At 46.0% G+C, this 22377-nt stretch overlaps 1 protein-coding gene across 9 annotated transcripts in view; it reads right to left on the bottom strand.

Annotated features, from left to right (window-relative positions):
• Window positions 1–22377, bottom strand: part of MICAL2 (microtubule associated monooxygenase, calponin and LIM domain containing 2) — a 250516-nt gene that overhangs the window by 106723 nt on the left and 121416 nt on the right. For 8 of the 9 annotated variants that reach the window (XM_049890391.1, XM_049890393.1, XM_049890394.1 and 5 more), the window contains 7 exons: window positions 17507–17764; window positions 15992–16107; window positions 14765–14891; window positions 14020–14110; window positions 8670–8817; window positions 7215–7414; window positions 6712–6818 (listed from right to left, as the gene is read on the bottom strand). In XM_049890391.1, the coding sequence (XP_049746348.1) occupies window positions 6712–6818; window positions 7215–7414; window positions 8670–8817; window positions 14020–14110; window positions 14765–14891; window positions 15992–16107; window positions 17507–17764 (1047 nt within the window). Of the gene's footprint in view, window positions 1–6711; window positions 6819–7214; window positions 7415–8669; window positions 8818–14019; window positions 14111–14764; window positions 14892–15991; window positions 16108–17506; window positions 17765–22377 lie in introns of those variants that run through there. The other variant, XM_049890400.1, reaches the window with a different exon arrangement.

The raw sequence follows: 22377 nt of genomic DNA, 5'->3' as shown, positions 1-22377 counted from the left end.
TGATTTCTACCAAAGGGCATTTATTAAACTGATAGGTTTTCCCACTAAAAAAAAAATCAAAGACATATATTTGCCACTCTGATCATTTGATAAGCACATGATAGCTGTGCTCCCATATTGCCTGAATTAATGTGATTTTAGTCCAAAGCAAAGAAACTTGGTATTTAGTTAGTTGGTATATCCTAATCCTGAAGACATTTAGATCTGGGTCATAGGAAGAGAGATTGGCCATCTGTCAGCCAAAGCCTGGTTGAGTAGGGGGCAGCTATAAGAAAGAGGGCCAGTGACATGGGCAAGATAGCTCTTCTTTTCTTCAATGGTAGAGTAGCACAGAGTCATGGGGTTGAGTTTTCGCACTGATTATCTCCTAGCTGTGTGACCTTAGGAAAATCACCTAACTTCTCTGACTTCAGTTTTCTGTCTTGTAAGAAGGGATATTGTCTACCTCATAAATTGTCGTGTTGTTTTGTTAGGTGCCATCAAGTCAGTTCCAACTCATAGTGACCCTATGTACAACAGAATGAAACACTGCCTAGTCCTGCACCATCCTCACAATTGTTGCTATGCTTGAGCCCATTGTTGCAGCCACTGTGTCAGTCCATCTCATTGAGGGTCTTCTTCTTTTTCACTGACCCTCTACTTTACCAAGCATGATGTCCTTCTTCAGGGACTGATCTCTCCTGATAACATGTCCAGAGTATGTGAGATGCAGTCTCGCCATTCTTGCTTCTAAGGAGCATTCTGTTTGTACTTCTTCCAAGACAGATTTGTTTGTTTTCCTGGCAGCCCCTGGTATATTCTATATTCTTAGCCAATACCACAATTCAAAGGCATCAATTGTAGTGGGGGTAAATGCAATCATACATGTAAAACACTTCTTAAAGTGCTATACAATAGTTAGACACTACTAGTAAGGTTAGAACTTGTAACAGAACTAGAAAATGTGAACAGTAGTTCTGGTTTTGACACTTACCAGCTATGTGACTTATGGCAATTTAATTTTCATAAGTCCAAGTTTTCCCATGTATAAAACCAGGATAAAAATAGGTTTCTTGCCTTCCTCAAAATGTTACATCAGGAACAAATGAGATAAATACTGAAGTGCTTTGTATGCTCATGGCTGCACTACAGGACCAAGTGTTCAATCCAAACAGGTTTTACCTATCTTCTCAGAAATCTAGCATTCTCATTTCATCAATATTCCTAAAGGAAGAGCCCTATCATTTCCTGAGCCCCTCCTATGAGCCAGGCAAAATGCTCAGACCTGCAGCAGGCATTGCTCATGCCATCTTCCCACCAATGCCGTGAGGTATATGTTATTACCCTCATTTTGCACACAAAGGAGCTTTCTGAGAGGTCCAAATAGTTGCTGGGTCCCCAGCAAACCCAAATACATGTTTGGCTGCCTGGCTTCAAATTTCATCCCCAACCTGTAAATCAACTCAGCATCCTCGGCTGCATTCACACAGAGGAAAGGAGAGACAGCGGCCTCGGCAGTTACCTGCAAACTGCCAGCGTGGGAGTAGAGGGTGCTGATCTGGCCCCTGTGCTTGCTGAGCTTCCAAAGCTGGCAGCATCACAGACCAGTGCTCTTGATTCTAAGCCATCTTCAAGTGTCTGAACTGAAAAGTACTAGAGACCTAATGGGGAGCTTTGGCTGCTGGGTAGGTAGCTTTGTGAGTTGGGGAAGAGGAGCGAGAGGAATTTGGTCCCACTAGACTACAAGCTCCCTCAGCAGGGTCCTTGCTTGTCTTGTTCCCTGCTCTACCTCCAGCACCCAGAAGAGAACTTAGCATCAAATAAGTGCTCAATAAATATTTGTTGGCTGAATGGGTGGTTGGCGGAAGCACTTTCTTAAAGGATGGCTCCTGGCTCTTTGGAAAGTGTTTGCACAGGAGGGTCAGGGAAAGAAGGACGGAGGAGAGGGATGGACTGCCCAGACCAGACATGGACACCAGTCACTTTGTGAACTCTACCAGGGATCAGTGCGGAAGGAGGAGAAGGACCTGGGTTGAATCAGTCAGAGGGCAGGACAAATGCTGGGGCCACCCACCTGGCTTCTGGGATGGACTTTCCAGGGACTGTGACAGCCTCTGTACTGGGCCCCAAAGAGTGTGCTCAGAATGGGACAAATATCAGTAATGACTATAGTGGCCATAGATACAAGTATCACACATGTATGGTAGGTCTAGGAGAGTGTAGACAGGCATTGTGAGAGAGAGAGAGAATGCGTGCGTGCGTGTGTCTGTGTGTGAGTGTGCATGTGCAGGAATAACAGAGACCAAATATATGTTCAGGTGTCACCTGCATGCATGGTGACAAGAGCCCTGGGACCCCCAGGAACTGTCCCATGCCATGAGACGTTTAGATGCTCTCCAGAATCAGTTGTCAATCTGCAAAGGCAGACTCCTTTCTAAGGGGAAAATATAATCCCCGCAGATCTTCTCCTTTTCCCGGGCATGGGCCATCCAGCCTTCAGAGCTAATCAACCCAATGGGTTTCCCCTCACCAGAGAGACTGCGTAGCTGTGAGATGGGAAGGTTACTCTCTCTAAAAGGAAACAAGGTCTTTTGTGAAGGAAATGTCTTCTGTATGTTCAGAAGTTGATAAATGTTGCTGCAATTTGGATGTTATCAGGAAGACAAAATTAGGGAGGAGAAAAGAATCTAAGAGCAATAGTGAAAAACAGGAGGGCAAGAGGTTCTTAACACTGGCTCAGCAGAAAACAATGAATCCTCTTCAGTGCTCAGGAATTCTCATTCTCAAGATGTTCCTCTGGAAGTTGGGAGTGAGTCGGGACGATTAGGAAGAAGTGGAGAAAGGGAGCGAGGTCAAATGCAGATGCACCTGTACGGATGGTAGGGATATTGTGTACGGATATTGTGTGTGCCCGCTACAGTGTAGAATCATGTAAGCATGGCCGAATCTGTCTCTGTTCCAGAGGGGTGCGTGAGCCAGGACACTGAGGGCTGCAGGTCTAATTTCACTGACATTTTCTGTATTGCAACTGTGTTGGAGCCTCTGTATGTGCAGATATCCACAGTGTCTCTGCACAGGAGCAGATGAGAGTAGACAGTACTGTTTGCTTGTGGGAAGTGTTAAGGCCAAAAAGCACTGAAAATGAGTTCCCCAAGCCAAAAGAGTGTCCAGATACAACATGCAGACCCACAGTAGGATAGGGAGAAGGTACTCTGTGTGTGGTCCTGATCACTGGATTGCTGGCACAGTGCGATAGGTAAGTCAGAGGTATTTTAGTAGTGGCCAATGTATAACATGACCCCAATGGCCTTACTGACTCACCAACCCACCCAGAGGAAGTGCTTAATCCATTTGAGGAGGAAGAGAAGGACAAATACTGCCCAAGCCAAGCACTTACTTCAATGATCAAATCTCTCTACCTATCGAAAGGGCAAGGCAAATTGTAAACATAAAATGAGGCTAAGGGAGGGATTGGATCTGTGGGTCTTGACCCTCTCATAAGATGGGCAGCCAAGATGCACACACTGGGGAAGAGTGAACAGGGCGGAGCCCACAAGCTTCCACTGCATTTCCAAGCAGAACTGTGGGGAGTGGAGGAGGATGAAGCAGCTCTGGGAGGGAGAGCCTGGTTGGCCTTGCTGACTACTGACTTTTGACCAATCCACCTTCTGAGCCAGAGCTGGTCACGTGGCTCCAATTTGGTCATTCTGTAAACAGAGGAGTGGTGAGTGAAAGGTTTAACATTCCTCTAGGGTCTCTATGAGTCCGAATACACAGCACTGGGTTTTCTAGTTCCCTCTGCCTCCCAGCTGTAGGCTAAGTGGTGGGAGAAACAGGGGTAAATGAAGAAAGGTGGTATATGTCTGGCTCAGAGGGCTTCCAGGAAGACTATGCTGGCTCGCTTGGGTTGGAAGTGCGCAAAGCAGAGGTCCTTGGGCTTCAGAGGAAAAACAGCTGAGCTGTAGTGGCACCAGCCACAGACTGGTCTCCAGGATACAGTGTTCCTTCAATGGAACATACGGTGGAGAATGCAGCCCTCACTTGGACCCTCTGAACTGGGGCAGTTCAGGAAGCAGAGGGGCAATAGGACCTAGGTATAGCTCATTGTTTTAGCTGCTCTGCTGAAAATCCTAACAGACCAGCACACCTTCCTTCCCACCCCAGCCTCACTAGCCCATTCCTTCCTACAGACAGGGTGTGGAAGAAGCTTTAAGTATCTTGCTCCTGGAATTAGCAAAACAACTGCTGCAACATTCCAGACCTCAGTGGAAAAAGTGACCACTGCTTCACCAGCTGACGGAAAGAAAGGAAGCTGCTAGGAGGCACCAGCCCCACCCTGGGCGGAAGGGCTGGCAGTACAAGGCAAGACTGGCCACATTAAGGAGACTATATGCAATTTTGAGAGACTCAGAGACATGCAGAGACCTACAGCCTTTCTGTGATGGTAGGGAAGGACTTGCCTGAAGTTCTGGAGAGGGAAGGCAAGCTCTGTGTGGGTACTTAAAACTGCCCTCCCAAACCTCCCCTGCTCTAGCCAGTGGTCCTGCCTCTGACCTTATCCTGGCCCCTCCCTCCTTGGCTCCCACTGACTACGGCCTTGGAACTTTCCACTCTTTCGGCTTCTTTACATGGTAAGTTTAAGGTTCTTCTGCCTTGTCATTTATCCTTGAAGGCTTCCTAGTTCCTGTTCATTCCTGACTCAGATTCAGGTACCCCTTGCCCAAGGCTCCAGAGGACTATAGATTCAGTCCTTACCAGTTATCAGTTACTGTCAAGTTGATTCTGACTCATGGCAAACTTGTCTGTGTCAGAGTAGAACTGTGCTCCATAGGGTTTTCAGTGGCTGATTTTTTGGAAGTAGATCCCTAGGCCTTTCTTTTAAGATGCCTCTGGATGGCCTTGAACTGCTAACGTTTTGGTTAGCAGCCAAGTGCGCTAACCATTTGCACTACCCAGGGACTCCCCATTCAGTTCTACCCCTCTGAAATTTGCCTTTTGCCCCCAATACCTTCAAATCCCACAGCCGTTCCCCAACCCTCATTAGGTTTGGCTTCTCTATTGCCAACATAGTCTCTTGAACCCATCTTCTGGAACTTTCTCCCCACTGGGCTTTCTGACTTCCTTCCTTTCTAACAGTTCCTTCATCTTCTTTCCTGGCTGCTCTGCCTTCACCAGTCCCTTAAATTCTGCTGTTCCCCAAGGTCTGACCCTTGGTCTGCAGTCTCCTCACTATCTTCCTGGCATCATATCTCCCCAGCTAGACTCTAAGGTCAAGTCACACATCACTTCTGCATGTCCTATCACCAGATACTTGACAAATACCCTTTTAAAAATTAATTAATTAGTGGTAAAGGAAACATGGTATAGGGGCCAAAGTAATAAACTACCACTAGGTACTAGATGGCGCCCTAGTGGTGTAGTAAAGAGCTTGGCTGCTAACCAAAAGGTCAGCAGTTTGAATCCACCAGCCACTCCTTGGAAACCCTAAGGGACAGTCCTACCCTGTCCTATGGGGTCACCATGAGTCAGAATCAACTCAATGGCAACAGGTTTGGTTTTCTGGTAAGTAGTAGATGAGCTTGGGCAAGGCAGCCAACCTCTCTGGGCCTCCGTTTCTTATTGGTAAAATGAGTACTGAGACGTTATCATTCAAATACAATTATAATTTCTTATTAGGCCCATAGTTCCCCAGACTTTGCACTATGGCACCCTAGTGAACTCACACAGTCACCAAAAAATATTTTTGAGGGGGAACACAGTGACATCTGTCAGACATGTTGTAAACTACTTCAATTAAGTTATTTGGGCTTAACTACTTAATAAACAGAACTGTTAGGTATTTTCTTTTGATCTACAGGCACCATGACCAAATTAGTGAGACACTAAAAAAAAAAAAAAAGTACTGTAAATTGAGAAAGTTTGGAAATCACTTTATTAGGTTCTGAGCTCCTCAAAGGCAAGGACCATATATTATTTATCTCTATATATCTGCTGTCATCATCAAAAACAAAAAATACAGCTCTAAGTGGATCATGTGGGTTTTTTCTTTCATTCTGTTAAAGTGGTGTACTATATTGATTGATCTTCTTATGTTGAACCACCCTTGCATTCCTGAGATAAATCCCATTTAGTCATGGTGTATAATCTTTTTAATATGCTGTTGAATTCTGATTTCTAGTATTTTCTCAGGATTTTTGCATCTATGTTCATAAGGGATATTGGTCTATAATTTTACTTTCTTGTGATGTCTTTATCTAACTTTGGCATCAGGGTAACCCTAGCCTCATAGAGTGAGTTAGGAAGTATTCCTTCCTCTTTCATTATTAGGAAGAGTTTCAGAAGGATTGGTGCTAGCTCTTCTTTAAATGTGTTGTAGAATTCACCAGTGAAGCCATCCAGTCCTGGACCTTTCCTGTTGGGAAGTTTGTAATTACTGATTTAATCTCTTGGCTTGATATAAGTTGATTTACTTTTTAAAAATACTCACCAGCATATCCTTTCAGCCCTCTATCATGCCCTTTCTATAACCACTTTTAAGTGATTGAAACTCGCTACATGGTGCCAAGGAGAACTTCCAAAAACAGTTACTAAATTGAATTTTATGCACATCTTCCATCAGTGCTTAGTCTATGTAATTTATTAGCATAAACAGACTGAGAACATGAAATTCTCCCTTCCCCTTTTTCCCATCCATGTGCATGAGAAATAAAACAAAACCAGGCTGCATCTTACTCGTGGAGTCCTCTTCCTTGGCAATGTGAGGTTGAGATAATTATTAGAAATAGATGATTTGGCCAAGCCGAGGTCTGTGTTTTCTTCACAGTATTTGCCCCAAGAATCTGCCAAGAAATAAAAGCACAACTTAGATTTGGGGTCCTGACATTGCTACCCCAGGGCTCAAGGGGTGTCACTGTGACAAGACAAGGTTCTTCTAGGATAATTCTCTCATCTCAAACTGAAGATGTAAATGGCCCAGGTAGGGGGTAGATGCAGCCCCACTGGTGACCTCTCAGTGACAGGGAGCAGACAGCTGGTCTCACATGTCAGCTACCACACAGACCTACTTACACTCACAAGGTCTAGATGGGTAGGATCTACCTGGTTTGGCCTCAAAGACAGAGGGAAGGCAACAGTCACCCCAGAACAGATGACATCAGTGTTAAGAGTAATCAGACTCTGGCACAAAGACAGAAATGGCTCAAGGGGCTGAGCAGAGCCTTTGCAAAGGTCCTTACCCACAGTTCTCAGCGGGGTGCCCCGGAAGAGCTCGTAGAACTTGGAGAGGTACATGACTATGCTGAGCTTGTCAGGCTCCTGAGCTGATGCCATCTCTTTGCTAGTGGTCACTGGTGGGATCCCAAACTCACGCTCCGCCACATCAAATGCCAGCTGGTTGTTCTTCACTGCATCATCTTCATTCAAAGAGTCAAAGTTGCTAGAGAATCAAAACAAGGTGGAGAAATTCAGGAAAAGTAGGCAGAGGTGTGAAGAGCTGAGCAAATTTAGCCCTTAAGGAGTACTGCTGGGGGTGGGGGGGCACTGTACCAGGTATTGGCAGGGGTGAGGGCAGGGCAAAGAAATGGTGATGCCAGCCCCTGTCCCCAGCACAGCCCCGAGAGGCAGCTTAGGAGAAGACACTAACCCTGTCCTTCTCCTTCAGAGCAGGAAAAAATTAGGCTTGGACCATGGTGATGCCTTTGCTGCCTAGGCTGAAACAACCAGAAAGTGACTGAATCCTTTTTGGGAAATTTATGAGCTACTTTATTTTGAAATATTTCCCTTTTTCTCTTAATTGCAAAAGTAATATGGGCTTCTTGTTTTTTAAAAAAAAAAAAAAAATCAAACTATATATAAAAACCCACACCCAGTGCCGTCAAGTTGATTCCGACTCATAGCGACCCTATAGGACAGAGTAGAACTGCTCCACAGAATTTCCAAGGAGTGCCTGGCGGATTCGAACTACCGACCCTTTGGTTAGCAGTCGTGGCACTTAACTATATATAGCATATAAAATAAAAAGTGAGAGTTCCGTTCCCTTCTGGAGGCAAGCTCAGTTCACAATGTACTGACTGATAACCCCTTGGTACATTTTCTTCCAGGCTCTTTTGATGAATTTACACACGGATGTGATGTTATACTACTGTTGGTTTAAATAGAACATCAAATGATGTACTGTGCTTTGGGCATCCCAAAGCATTTCCACAAATATAATCAAATCTTCCTAATGATCCAATTTATAGATGAAGAAAATAAAACTCACAGAAGATAAGTGGCTTGCCCAATAGCATATAGCTAATGGATCTGGGTTTCAAATCGAACTCTTCTAACTATAAAACCCTCACACCAGTTCCAAGAAGTAGGTCTTGCCCATAATTCCTCTCTTAAGGGGTGAATGCTCAAACTTCCAAAGTGTGACAGTGAGGCTGGGGGTGGGGGTGGGGGACAACCACTGAGCCTAAGCCACTTCGGCTTCTCAAAAATTAGGCACACAATCAAACATCGTATTGACAAAGCACTCAGTGCAATGGGAAAAGCACAAATTTAAGAAAAAACTCGAAAATGTGCAAAGAGAAATACTGAATCAAGTCCTGAAGATTCTAAATCTAGCAAAAGAGCCCTGGTACCCTTGTCTTCAGGGTCTCTGCAGACTGTGAGGGGTGTGGTAGGTTCAGCTGGGGCCCCAGACTTACATAAGCTCGGGCCGGAAGCGGTGGATGATGGCACACAGAGCCAGCCCACTGCGCCAGGATGTGGTCAGGTCGGTGACGTTGACGTGCTGGTAGCCCTTGGTCTGCTGCTGGCACCAGGTTAAGAGCTTGCTGGGCCGGATGTCTGACTCTGCAGCAAGGGTTGTACAGACAGTGGTGAGGTCCTATTGGAAGGAGCTCAAGCAGTTTACCCCGGGAATTCCCTCCGATGACCACCTTGGCTGGGGACCAGGAGAAATGGCACCCAGGCAAGGAGGCCAGTGCCAGGGGCCATCTGGCATGGGTGCGCCCCCCTGAGAACTGCTCCCTGGGTGTGCTTGGACAGGATGCACACTTTCCTCCAGCAAAGAGTCCCTAAGACCCACTCTGGCCAGACAATGTGGACTCTTCCAACATCACACTCATCTAGCAGGAATGGCAGACATGGAAGTAGGTGACCACGACGCAGTGCAAAATGTGCTGCAACAGGGGAGGAAGCAGATGCTCTGGGAGCCCATGAGCAGGTTTGTACTGAGCCCGCCTGGGGAGGAGAACTACCCAAAGAAAGCATCAGAGAGGAGGTGCTGGCTCTTGCAGCATACCTAGGAATTCATTAGACAGAAGAAGGCATCCAGGACAACAGAAAGGACTGCGCAGTGGCAAAGAATCTAGCCTGCCATGTTTGTGTAGCAGTAAAATAGTTAGTGATTACAGTGAGGCATGTGGCGTATGGAGGGGACGGAGTGGATGGGAAAGCTGAGGTTGCCTGAGGAAGGAGAGGTGGGGAGGTCTGGGCAATGGGAAGCCAGGGAGATCTGTAAGCAGGAGAGTGACCTGACCAAAGCTGGATGTCAGGGAGTCATTTATTTAATCATGCCTTCATTTCTCGCTTGAGCCCTGACTTTGTCCCCAGCCCTGTGCTAGGCCCAGAAAGATGGGAAAAGAGTGCAATGCATGGAGTTCATTATCTAGCTGGGGAGGCAAGACCCCCATAGAGGAAACAACTAGAAAATAAAAACAAGTTGCAGTGAGATACAGTTGATCCTCATTATTTGTGGATTCCGTATTTGTGAATTCACCTAAACCAAAAACTAAAAAAACCCATTGCCGTCAAGTTGATTCTGACTCATAGTGACCCTATAGGACAGAGGAGAACTGCCCCATAGGGTTTCCAAGGAGTGGCTGGTGAACTCTAACCGGCGACCTTTTTGATTAACAGCCAAGGTCTTAACCACTTGTAACCCCTAAATCAAGACTCGTGGTGCTTCTGCAGACATCTGCAGAGCAGTGAAAAATCTGAGTCATGCTACATGCATGTTCCCAGCTGAGGATGAACAAGGTGATGGATGCTCTGCTTTCTTACTGTTTCACACTGTAAACAAGTGATTTTTTCATAGTCTGTTTCTTGCGTCATTTTTCACCTTTTTTTTGCTTTTTGTTGGTGATTTTACTGTTTAAAATGGCCGTTAAACATAGTGAAGTGTTGTCGAATGTTCTTTAATGCAAAAAACCTGTGATGTGCCTTATGGAGAAAATGGTGTTGCTGTTGTTGTTAGGTGCGGTTGAGTCGGTTCCGACTCAGAGCGACCCCATGCACAACAGAACGAAACACTGCCCGGTCCTCTGCCATCCTTACAATCGTTGTTATGCTTGAGCCCATTGTTGCAGCCAGTGTCAATCCACCTTGTTGAGGGTCTTCCTCTTTTCCACTGACCCTGTACTCTGCCAAGCATGATGTCCTTCTCCAGGGACTGATCCTTCTTGACAACATGTCCAAAGTATGTAAGACGCAGTCTCGCCATCCTTGCTTCTAAGGAGCATTCTGGTTGTACTTCTCCTAAGACAGATCTGTTCGTTTTTTTGGCAGTCCATGGTATATTTAGTTTTCTTCGCCAACACCACAATTCAAAGACGTCAATTCTTCTTCGGTCTTCCTTATTCATTGTCCAGCTTTCACATGCATATGATGTGATCGAAAATACCATGGCTTGGGTCAGGCGCACCTTAGTTTTCAAGGTGACATTTTTGCGCTTCAACACTTTAAAGAGGTATTTTGCAGCAGATTTACCCAATGCAATGCGTCTTTTGATTTCTTGACTGCTGCTTCAATGGCTGTTGATTGTGGATCCAAGTAAAATGAAATCCTTGACAACTTCAATCTTTTCTGCATTTATCATGATGTTGGTCATTGGTCCACTTGTGAGGATTTTTGTTTTCTTTATGTTGAGGTGCAATCCATACTGAAGGCTGTGGTCTCTGATCTTCCTTAGTAAGTGCTTCAAGTCCTCTTCACTTTCAGTGAGCAAGGTTGTGTCATCTGCATAACGCAGGTAGTTAATGAGTCTTCCTCCAATCCTGATGCCCCGTTCTTCATATAGTCCAGCTTCTTGGATTATTTGCTCAGCATACAGACTGAATAAGTATGGTGAAAGGATACAACCCTGGCACACACCTTTCCTGACTTTAAACCACACAGTATCCCCTTGTTCTGTCTGAACAACCGCCTCTTGATCTATGTAAAGGTTCCTCAAGACCACGATTAAGTTTTCTGGAATTCCCATTCTTCGCAATGTTATCCATAATTTGTTATGATCCACACAGTCGAATGCCTTTGCATAGTCAATAAAACACAGATAAACATCCTTCTGGTATTCTCTGCTTTCAGCCAGGATCCATCTGATATCAGCAATGATATCCCTGGTTCCAAGTCCCCTTCTGAAATTGGCCTGAATTTCTGGCAGTTCCCTGTTGATATACTGCTGCAGCTGGTTTTGAAGGATCTTCAGCAAAATTTTGCTTGTGTGTGATATTAATGATATTGTTCTATAATTTTCACATTCGGTTGGATCACCTTTCTTGGGAATAGGCATAAATATGGATCTCTTCCAGTCAGTTGGCCAGGAAGCTGTCTTCCATATTTCTTGGCATAGACGAGTGAGCACCTCCAGCACTGCATCCGTTTGTTGAAACATCTCAATTGATATTCCAACAATTCCTGGAGCCTTGTTTTTCGCCAATGCCTTCAGAGCAGCTTGGACTTCTTCCTTCAGTACCATCAGTTCCTGATCATATGCTACCTCTTTAAATGGTTGAACATCGACTAACTCTTTTTGGTATAACGACTCTGTGTATTCCTTCCATCTTCTTTTGATGCTTCCTGTGTCATTTAATATTTTCCACATAGAATACTTCACTATTGCAACTGGAGGCTTCAATTTTTTCTTCAGTTCTTTCAGCTTGAGAAACATCGAGCGTGTTCTTCCCTTTTGGTTTTCCATTTTCAGCTCTTTGCACATTTCATTATAATACTTTGTCTTCTCGAGCTGCTCTTTGAAATCTTCTGTTCAGTTCTTTCACTTCATCATTTCTTCCTTTTGCTTTAGCTGCTCAACGTTCGAGAGTAAGTTTCAGAGTGTCCTCTGACATCCATCTTGGTCTTCTCTTTCTTTCCTGACTTTTCAATGACCTCTTGCTTTCTTCATGTATGATGTCCTCGATGTCATTCCACAACTCGTCCGGTCTTTGGTCACCAGTGTTCAATGCATCAAATGTTCTTCAATGGTCTCTAAATTCAGGTGGGATATAGTCAAGGTCATATTTTGGCTCTCGTGGACTTGCTCTGATTTTCTTCAGTTTCAGCTTGAACTTGCATATGAGCAACTTATGGTCTGTTCCACAGTTGGCCCCTGGCCTTGTCCTGACTGATTATATTGAGCTTTTCCATCATCTGTTTCCACAGACGTAGTCAATTTGATTTCTGCGTGTTCCACCTGGCGAGATCCATGTGTATAGTTGCCGTTTATGTTGGTGAAAGAAGGTATTTGCAATGAAGAAGTCGTTGGCCTTGCAAAATTCTATCATTTGATCTCCAGCATCATTTCTATCACCAAGGCCATATTTTCCAACTACTGATCCTTCTTAGTTTCCAACTTTCACATTAAAATCACCAGTAATTATCAATGCATCTTGATTGCATGTTCGATCAATTTCAGACTGCAGCAGCTGATAAAAATCTTCTATTTCTTCATCTTTGGCCCTAGCGATTGGTGCATAAATTTGAATAATAGTCATATTAACTGGTCTTCCTTGTATGCGTATGGATATTATCCTATCACTGACAGCATTGCACTTCAGGATAGATCTTGAAATGTTCTTTTTGACGATGAATGCAACACCATTCCTCTTCAAGTTGTCATTCCCAGCATAGCAGACTATATGATTGTCCGATTCAAAATGGCCAATACCAGTCCATTTCAGTTCACTAATGCTAGGATGTCGATGTTTATGCGTTCCATTTCATTTTTGACGTTTTCGAATTTTCCTAGGTTCATACTTCGTACATTCCTGGTTCCGATTATTAATGGATGTTTGCAGCTGTTCCTTCTCATTTTGAGTCATGCCACATCAGCAAATGAAGGTCCCAAAAGCTTTACTCCATCCACGTCATTAAGATCGACTCTGCTTTGAGGAGGCAGCTCTTCCTCAGTCATCTTTTGAGTGCCTTCCAACCTGGGGGACTCACCTTCCAGCACTATATCAGACAATGTTCTGCTGCTATTCACAAGGTTTTCACTGGCTAATGCTTTTCAGGAGTAGACTGCTGGGTCCTTCTTCTTAGTCTGTCTTAGTCTGGAAGCTCAGCTGAAACCTGTCCTCCATGGGTGACCCTGCTGGTATCTGAATACCCGTGGCATAGCTTCCAGCATCACAGCAACACGCAAGCCCCCACAGTACAACAAACTGACAGACATGTGTCTGCCAGTCATGGAGAAAATACGTGTGTTAAATAACCTTTGTTCAGGCATGAGTTATAGTGCTGTTGGCCATGAGTTCAATGTTAATGAAATCAACAATATATATTAAAGAATGTGTCTTTAAACAGAAAGACACATAAAATAAGGCTATGTATTGATCAGTTGATGAAAATGTTGTGATCAGAGGTTCATAGGAACCTACCCTGGTGGATCCACTTGGAGTAATGGCTCAGTATTAGCTAACTCAGTGTTTGTGGCAACTTTATAAAATATAAGTACCACGAATAATGAAATCGTCTATAATTCCACAGTTCACATCTACTGTGCTAAGCACCTGACACACATTAACTCCTTTAGTCTTTACAATCATTCTGTGGGGACCTATCGTCCTTATCTCACTTTATAGAGGAGGACATTGAAGTACCAAGAGGAGAGGGGCTGACCCAAGATCACAAGGGTAATAAGGCAGAACCAGGCTGGCTTCAGAGCCTCTGCCACCACTGTCACTGAGCAGGCCTCCTCCCCACAGCCCCTCCCAGCAACCTGGCCAAGGTCGGCAGGGTCCCTTCTTGGGCCAGGGTCCCGGGAGGACTGCTTACCCCGCCTGGAGAGGCCAATGGATCTTCTCACTGAGCCCACCCTCTCAAGAGGGTAGCAGTGCAGCTCCGTAGTGATGTACAAGTGCTTTACCTGCAAACAAGAGGGACCTCCTCACACAGCTGCCCACCAGTGTCTCCCCAAAGCATAGCTCAGGGCCTCTAAACTCTGCTCACTCCCTATTCCATGCCTGCTGCCCTTCCTATTGCTGGATGGAATGGCCTTCACAAGGCAACCTAGGCAATCTAAGACACAGAGCAGTGGATCTCAGTCATCCATCCAAATACAAGGAAACTGAGGTGGGGAGAGACGTAATTTTAAACATTCACACCATTCCCTGTTCTACTGATTGAAGAGGTTTGGGGTTGGGTGGATCCGGGACAAAGGGAGGAAGCAACGGGCTCTGGGAATGTGGGTAGTAAGGAGGGAAGATTCTTGGTCAGGTAGATTTTTTGAGACAGGTCTGTTGAGCAATGCATACATGTAGTGATGAACAAACATATGTAAATGCATGCACATTTGTGTATATATACCCATATGTGTCTATGTCTCTCCTGCAGGCTAGAAAGAATGCTGACTCTATTGTACTCCCATGAGTCTCTTGGAGAGATGAATCTGTCTCACATTTTGGTCAAGAGGTACTGGTGGCATCAGTTCCAGGCCTGTGCTAGGATTATATGTGACCCTCCCTTCCCACCCACCGCTCTGTTGAAGATGACCCAGACAGGGCCCCAGGGAGGGACTCACCTGATGAGGCCTGACACAGTTTGAGTTGAGGTTTGGGTATCGTGTCCCTGGGTCCAATGTGTACTGTTCAAAGTTCTTGTTGATGTTCTCTGGGGTTGTTTGAGGTAACAGCCGGTAAAGACTCTCTCTGGTAGGAGGCAGGGCTGAGAGGTCAGGGATTGCTCTTGCCACCTCAGACATTTGTCTCCACCCGCCTCCCCACTTTCTCTGCATTCAAGGTCTTCTTGCACATGTTTGTATAAACCCTGCCCTTGCAGTGCCTGGCAATCGTGGTTCTTGAGATCTACAAAAAAGGGTGACTGTCTAAGGGGCCAAGAGGAAGCGGGTGTCCGGTGGCAATGATGCTGGCTTTCTCCCCTGGGCAGAGTGCAGGGACACAGACCTGGCAGCATGGTGATCTGAGGTTTTGCTGTAACCACCACTCAGTCATGCTGCCTCCTTTGGCCTGTCCCCCCTGACCACAGGTCTCCACACCCAAGACCATCAGAGGCCTGGCTCCACACTCCAGCCTCTGTCTTCCCCCAAGTCCACCAGCTGCCATAGCCACGTGGCCAGCAGCAGGGGTCTGGGAGCAAGTCCAGGATCTCAGCAGTGGAAGAGGCCTAGGAAATCACAGAACCCAACTTCAATCAGGGTAGGACATTCAGACTGCACCGAAAGACTCCTTCATATAAACCTCTGCTGGCCTTTGGGTGGCCCAGCAATGCCAGGGAGCTCCCACTTTGGGGCTGTGCCCAGATGATGATTTCTCTCTGAAACTCAAGGTATAAGGTCAGGTCCATCCCTGGGTGGTGCAAACAGTTAATACACTTGACTACTAACAGAAAGGTTGAAGGTTCGAGTCCGCCCAGAGGTGCCTCAGAAAAAAAGTCCTGGTGATCTACTTCTGAAAAATCAGCCATTGAAAACTCTATGAAGCACAGTTCTCTGGTCACACATGGGGTCGCCATGAGTCAGAACTGACTCAATGGCAACTGGTTTAAAAAAAAAATTTTTTTAAGGTCATGTTCAACAGATAAAGTCACTGAAGGAGGTAGATCATGATGAAGAAAGTTTCCTTTGGGACCCTGAAAAATACATCAAGCGTGTGTGTGAAGGCAGACTAGAGAAGGATAAAGGCTCCAGTTAGATCTAGGGGAGTCACCTGGAGCTGGTTTTGATCCCTCTCCTGCCTGAGCTCTTGACCTGGCCCTGCCCCTAGCTGGGAGTCCTAATGCCAGTACTCACCTTTCAGCCAGCAGCTCCAGAGGAGGAGTTCCCTGGTCCCAGCTCTTCACCATCCATGCTGTGTCAAAGGCTGCCAGGAAGCCGCGGGCACAGCCTGTACCCATGGGCCAAAAGGGCTGCAAAAGGAAATCAGTTGATTATCATGACTCCCAGCTTGCTATCCCATTCTATCTAGCACTCACTGATCGGCAGCCCTGTGCCAAGCCCTGGGGGGACAGAGAGGTGACAGGGCAGGGCCCCTGCTGCTCACAAGATCCACCACAAACACAAATACTGTAGCACAAAGTCAAATGTAAAGTGTGCAATGACACAGGTACAGCAAAACTGCGTAAGGGCTCAGAAAAGGTGGAGAGAAATTCCCACCTTGGAGGAGAGATGAAAATCAGGGAATGCTTCATAAAAGAGTTGCATTTATGATGATTTTAAAGAATGGACAGGATTTGGACAGGTATCTCAAACCATTCAGGAAGAGCACGGGCAAAGGATGGTAGCTGGAAAATTATGGAGCCAGATGAAAGAACAGTTGGTCTAGTTTAGGTGCTGCCTAGAGCATGGGAGGTGTGTGCTAAGAGATAAGCTGGGAAGGGAGATTGGGGCAGAAGCAGGGTGGATATGGGGTGTTTAGCTAGGGAGCTTGGGCTAGAGCTCATGCTCAGTGGTGAGCAAGGATTAATTCAACTAAGTTAAATTCTAACTGAATCTCTGGATGGTGCAAACAGTTAATGTACTTGGCTGCTAACTGAAAGGTCGGAGGCTCGAGTCCACCCGGAGGTGCCTTGGAACGAAGGCCTGGTGATCCACTCCCAGAAAATCATCCATTGAAAACCCTCTGGAGCACAGTTCTACTCGATACACATGGGGTCGCTATGAGTCAGCACCAACTCGACTGGTTAAGCTCTAACTAAACTGCCCTATGAGAGCCCAAAGCCTGGTCTGGAATTTGACTCTTAACTTGGGATAAATATATACACGTTTTTTGGTTAGAGCTTATACTAAAGATCAAAGTGTAATCCTTCTAAAAACACTCACTTCAAGGGTCTTGTACATGCAGATTTTCGGGGAAGAATTTTGAACAAGGATGCCATGGATAGAAACTAGGCTTGGGGGTCCACACATCTTTCTTGCATCCCTTGTGACATCCACTTTGAAAAGCCACCCACGTAATGAAGGGAGTCTTGGTCCTGCTGAGGTTCTACACACTCTGAGAAGGATGGCCCATGTGGTCCAGACCAAGGCCGCCTAAACATTGTACTTCAACAAAGAGGTCTGCCCAGAAGAACCCAGAGGTGGAGGAGAAAGCTCTCCTGCCTACAAACAGGCAGAACCGGCTCCACTGAATTTAGTGAAAGGTCAGGCTCCAAGGCCAGGATGGGCATGGCAGAATTCTGCCAGGTGGCTGAGAGCCTCTGAGCCTGTTCTTCCCCGGCTGCCTGACATCAGACGCTGCCAGCTAGGACATAAATGCAGAGATCTGCCTTACAGCAGGAATGCAGGAACTCCAAATGCAAGCAGTACCTCGAGCAAGCTGTCACCCACGAGGGCCACAAGCAGCTGGTGTGATTGCCGCTCTCGCATGAGGGCCGCATTCTCTGAGGCGTACATGGAAGTGAAGTCAAACATGGCCACATCAGGCTGCCCGTAATGGTTCATGGCAAAATCTAAAGACGGCAGTTGGTAATTGGTGGCAAAGTCTGCAGCTTCTCGGGCGTAGGAGAGCAGGTTGTCCTGGTTCACGTTCTCTGCACACAGCAGCATCTCAGTGTCGATGTAGTCCTGGGGAAGATCAATGACACACTGCAGCAAGGGCTGGAGACCACACATCCCCTGCCCCTCTGAAGGTAAGTATTTGTTATGGATTGTGTTCCCCCAAGAGATACATGCTTGTGACCTTGTTTGGAAATAGAGTCCTTTGAAGATGTTATCAGCTATGTTAACATGAGGTCATTCTGGAGTAGGGAGGGTCGTAATCCAATATGAGTAGGGTCCTTATAAAACAGACAGACAGACACAGGGGGAAGATGGCCATGTGATGATGGAGGCAGAGATTGGAGTGATACATCTACAAGCCAAGGAATGCCAAGGATTGCTGGCCACCACCAGATTCTCCCTCAGAGCTCAGAAGGAATCAACATGGCTGAGACCCTGATTTGGCACTCCTAGCCTCCAGAACTGTGAGACATAATTTCTGTTCTTATAAGCCACCCAGTTTTTGGTACTTTGTTACAACAGCCCAAGGAAATGAATTCAATATTCATGCCCACTTCTCTGCAAAGAGATTTGGGATGGGTTTCCATGAAGGGCATTTATACAGTGAGGCTAATCAACACAGAAATAGAACATCAGGACCAAACGGATAAAGATGAAACATATCTGTCAGTCATGAGGTTAACACAGCTGCAATTAAGCTTCAAATTTGGCTTCAACCTTCTTGGCATCCAAGGCAAAAGGGAAACGTGGTATGTTACAGGGCCCTCCTTATCAGAAAGAAGGAAACTTAGAAATTCCTCAGGGGAGGCAATTGTTCCTAGCACTAAATTCTAACAGAACTGTTTTACGTAGGAATGTTCTATAGAGAACATTAAGTGTTGTAATGAACAGTGTACTTGACAATGGCTTTGCAGCAAACACAGAAGCACATTTTGTATGGCTAGTTTTCATAATAACTTTCAATAAAATTAAAAGAGAACACAGCAAATCAGTAAGCATGATTTTATAATAAATTGAGCCAAGCTAATGTAGTCCAGGTATGCTGTGTATAGTGGTCCAACAAGACCAGAAAAATGGATGCATGGCATAAACCACAAACTTTGTCTCCAAAATCAGTTATCCCTTCTCTCAAGAGGCTACAGACAGCTAAGAGCTTTTCTTTGCTCTTAGAGTGTTAATTGTTTCACCTTCCTGCTGGGGGATGATGAACCCTGAGCTTAGAGGACTATGACATTCATCCTGGAGGAATACTAGCCATGAACCACAGGCTGTCGGGACTTGAGGACAGCAAGAGAGTCCAATCTGCTCATCCTGTGGCTAAGGAAACAAAGTACATCAAAAGGCCATCTTTCTCAAAGCAACACCAAAAACACATATACTTGGGGGGTGGGGTGGGGGGAGCTAAGGAGTATATCGTGTAAGGTGAACACAGGCTTTGGGGTCAGCAAGAGCAAGAGGTCAAATTCCACCTCTGCTGTTTACTAGCTGGTAAATTTGGGCAAGTCATGTAACTTTTCTGAGCTTCTGTTTTCTCATTTGTAAAATGGGAATAACAAAATCTACTTCATAGAATTGTGAGGATCAAATCCCTGGCCCTATACCTGGCACATATTGTTGCGTTGTTGGGTGCCATGGAGTCGATTTCAGCTCGTAGCAACTCCATGTGACAGAGTACAACTGCCCCATAGGGTTTTCCTGTTTGTCATCTTATGGAAGTAGATCACCAGGCCTTTCTCCAGTGGAGCTGCTGGGTGGGTTTGGACCACAAACCTTTGGCTAGCAGTTAAGCTCTTATCACTTAACCATTGTGCCACCAGGGCTCCTCTATGCCTGGCAAATGGGACTTACCTAATGAATGGAAATTCCTGTCCCCTAGAATTCGTCATGACACAAAATGCGGAATTGGGTGAAGAGCATCCTGGACTCATCCAAGTCACCAGCAAGAACATTCACAAAGGTCTTAGAAGACACAGCTTCATCTATAACATAACCAGACTGACCGTCTGTCTCAATTTTCCAAACAGCCATGACATCAAACAGCTTGTTCCAGAAATTCTAATAGTTCTACATCCAAACCACATCACCCAAACTGCACCCAGCGCTGGCCCAAGAATCCTTTGTCAGGTTACGGCATCCAGATTGGAGTCCCTGTTATTGGGTTTCCTTTCTCAATTCATTCATATAGTTACACCATCACTTCTCCCACTTGAAGTTGTGAAGATGAGATGGGACAAGAAAGAACAGAGAGCAAATCATTCCCACTCATCTGTGCCCTGACAGAGAGCCTGACACAAGAGCGTGAGAGGGCCTTTGACAAATGCCAAGAGTACAGAAATGAGTTAACATGGCAGGCCTGAACTGCTATCCTTGAAAAGACCTAAACTGCTATCCTTGAAAAGAACTGCTTGCAAGAATGGCCCTTGGCTGGTGTCTGGAACTTGGTTATCAAGAAGGTTCCCACCAGTAACTGATAAGAGTGGCTCATTGTGCCCAAATAGTCTGTACAAGCAATGTGGTTTATGTTGAACCCTGCTTTCCTTTTAGGAGTCTGGAATTTTGGAATGCGTTAGGTAGAGGGTGCCTACATGATCAGCCTCCAACAAAAACCCTGGGCACTGAGACTTTAATGAGCTTGCCTCTCTGGTGGACAACATTTCACATGTGTTGTCACAACTCGTTGTTAGGGAATTAAGTCTATCCTGTGTGGTTCCACTAGAAGAGAACCCTTGGAAGCTTCTGTCTTGTTTCCCTTTCCCTGGACTTCACCCCACACATCTTCTGCCTGTGCTGATTGAGCTTAGCATCCTTTCACAGTAATAAGTCAGCCATGAGTAAAACTATATGCTAAGTCTTATTAGTAAATCACAGAGCCTCACGGAGGTCTTGGGGACTTCTTGACATACCACAGAAACAAGTCACCACGAGCAACATGCTGTTGCCTGGATAAATCCGCTGGGGTGCCCCAAAGGGAAACTGAGTGTTCCAGGAGGCTGAAGTACTTAGCAAGTGAAACATGGAGGGGACTTCTATAGAAACTCAAGTCAAATTTCATCTGACTCCCTGGGTGGGCTTCCCTAACCCCTCCTCTGCAAAGGTGCCCACTGCACCTGCACTCCCAGGCCACAGAGTGGTCCTTCACTGTCTGTCTGGCATCCCTAGACTGAAGAGCAACTTTGGGAGGGGTGCCTGCAGAGCAGAGGGATGAAGAGCACACTGCCTCCCCCAAACTGACCGGGTCAGCAGGGGGGCACCAGATGTTGAAGCCCATCACCCACACATCTGCTGGCTGTGCTCTGGCCCCTGTTCACAGCTCCCCACCCGGCACGTCAGGCTCTCAGCAAAGATCTGAGCCAGTGTGGAAGAGGCCCAAGGGAGGGCTGGGTTACTAATGCCGCCCAGCCAGCTGCCAGCACAGGCTGGCGAGAGGATAGACACATTCTTCTCTGACAAGCAGCAATGAATGGTCACCGTGCTGTCTGGGCTAGAGGCCAACACCCAGAGAGCAGCTGACCTCAGGCTGCATAATCCTTATCCGGAGCTGGCGGCAGCAGCAGTGGCAGGAACGGGGACCCTGGAAGGGCTGAAAACCTGACCAAAGGAGCTCCCAGCCCAGAGACCACTACTCCATGGGCTTCTTCCTTCCAACCCCACTCTTTGGTTAAGCATGTGGATGCAGAGGCCCGAAGCACAGGCACTGGAGCCTGGGAAGCCAGACGACAAGTAGGCAGGTGTCCAAAGAGGACAGAGAAGCTATGAAGTGAATCTGCAAACCTGTTACATGCCAGGTACTGTGCTAGGTGTTCTGCATACATTTAAAAAAATTATTTACTCTTCTAAGCCAAACTTCCGGAGCCCTCTTGGCACAGTGGTTAAGAGCTTGCTGCTAACCAAAAGGTCAGCAGTTCAAATCTACCAGCCACTCTTTGGAAACCCTATGGGACATTTCTACTCTGTCTTATAGTCACTATGAGTTGGAATCAATTCGAAGGCAATGGGTTTGCTTTTAACCACCCTTTCAGACAGGAACTACTGTTCCTATTTTGCAAATGGGAAGACTCAGGTTCAGAAAATTTAAGTGGCTTACCCATAGCTCTGAGTTAGTATGTGGCAGAGCTAAGATTCAACTCAAGACTTTTTGACTGCAAGAATAGTGAGCTTTTAAAAAGTTTCCTGAATACAACCAAACACTTCGAGGGACAGAGTAGCAGGGGTGGGGGTCTGGGACCATGGTTTCAGGGGACATCTAGGTCAATTGGCATAAAAAAGTATATTAAGAAAACATTCTGCATCCCACATTGGTGAGTGGCATCTGGAGTCTCAAAAGCTAGCAAGTGGCCATCTAAGATGCATCAATTGATCTCAACCCACCTGGAGCAAAGGAGGATGAAGAACACCAAAGACACAAGGAAAATTTGAGCCCAAAAGAAGGAAAAGGCCACATAAACCAGAGACTCCATCAGCATGGGATTGGAAGAACTAGATGGTGCCTGGCTACCACCAATGACTGCCCTGACAGGGAACACAACAGAGAATCCCTGAAGGAGCAGGAGAAAAATGGGATGCTGACCTCAAATTCTAGTAAAAAGACCAGATTCAATGATCTGACTGAGACTGGAGGGACCCTAGAGATCTTGGCCCCCAGACTCTGTTAGCCCATAACTAAAACAATTCTTGAAGCC

This window comes from Elephas maximus, chromosome 7 (assembly GCF_024166365.1).
Source record: "Elephas maximus indicus isolate mEleMax1 chromosome 7, mEleMax1 primary haplotype, whole genome shotgun sequence".
Lineage (NCBI taxonomy): Eukaryota > Metazoa > Chordata > Mammalia > Proboscidea > Elephantidae > Elephas > Elephas maximus.
This window is presented reverse-complemented; position numbering and strand designations above follow the sequence as displayed.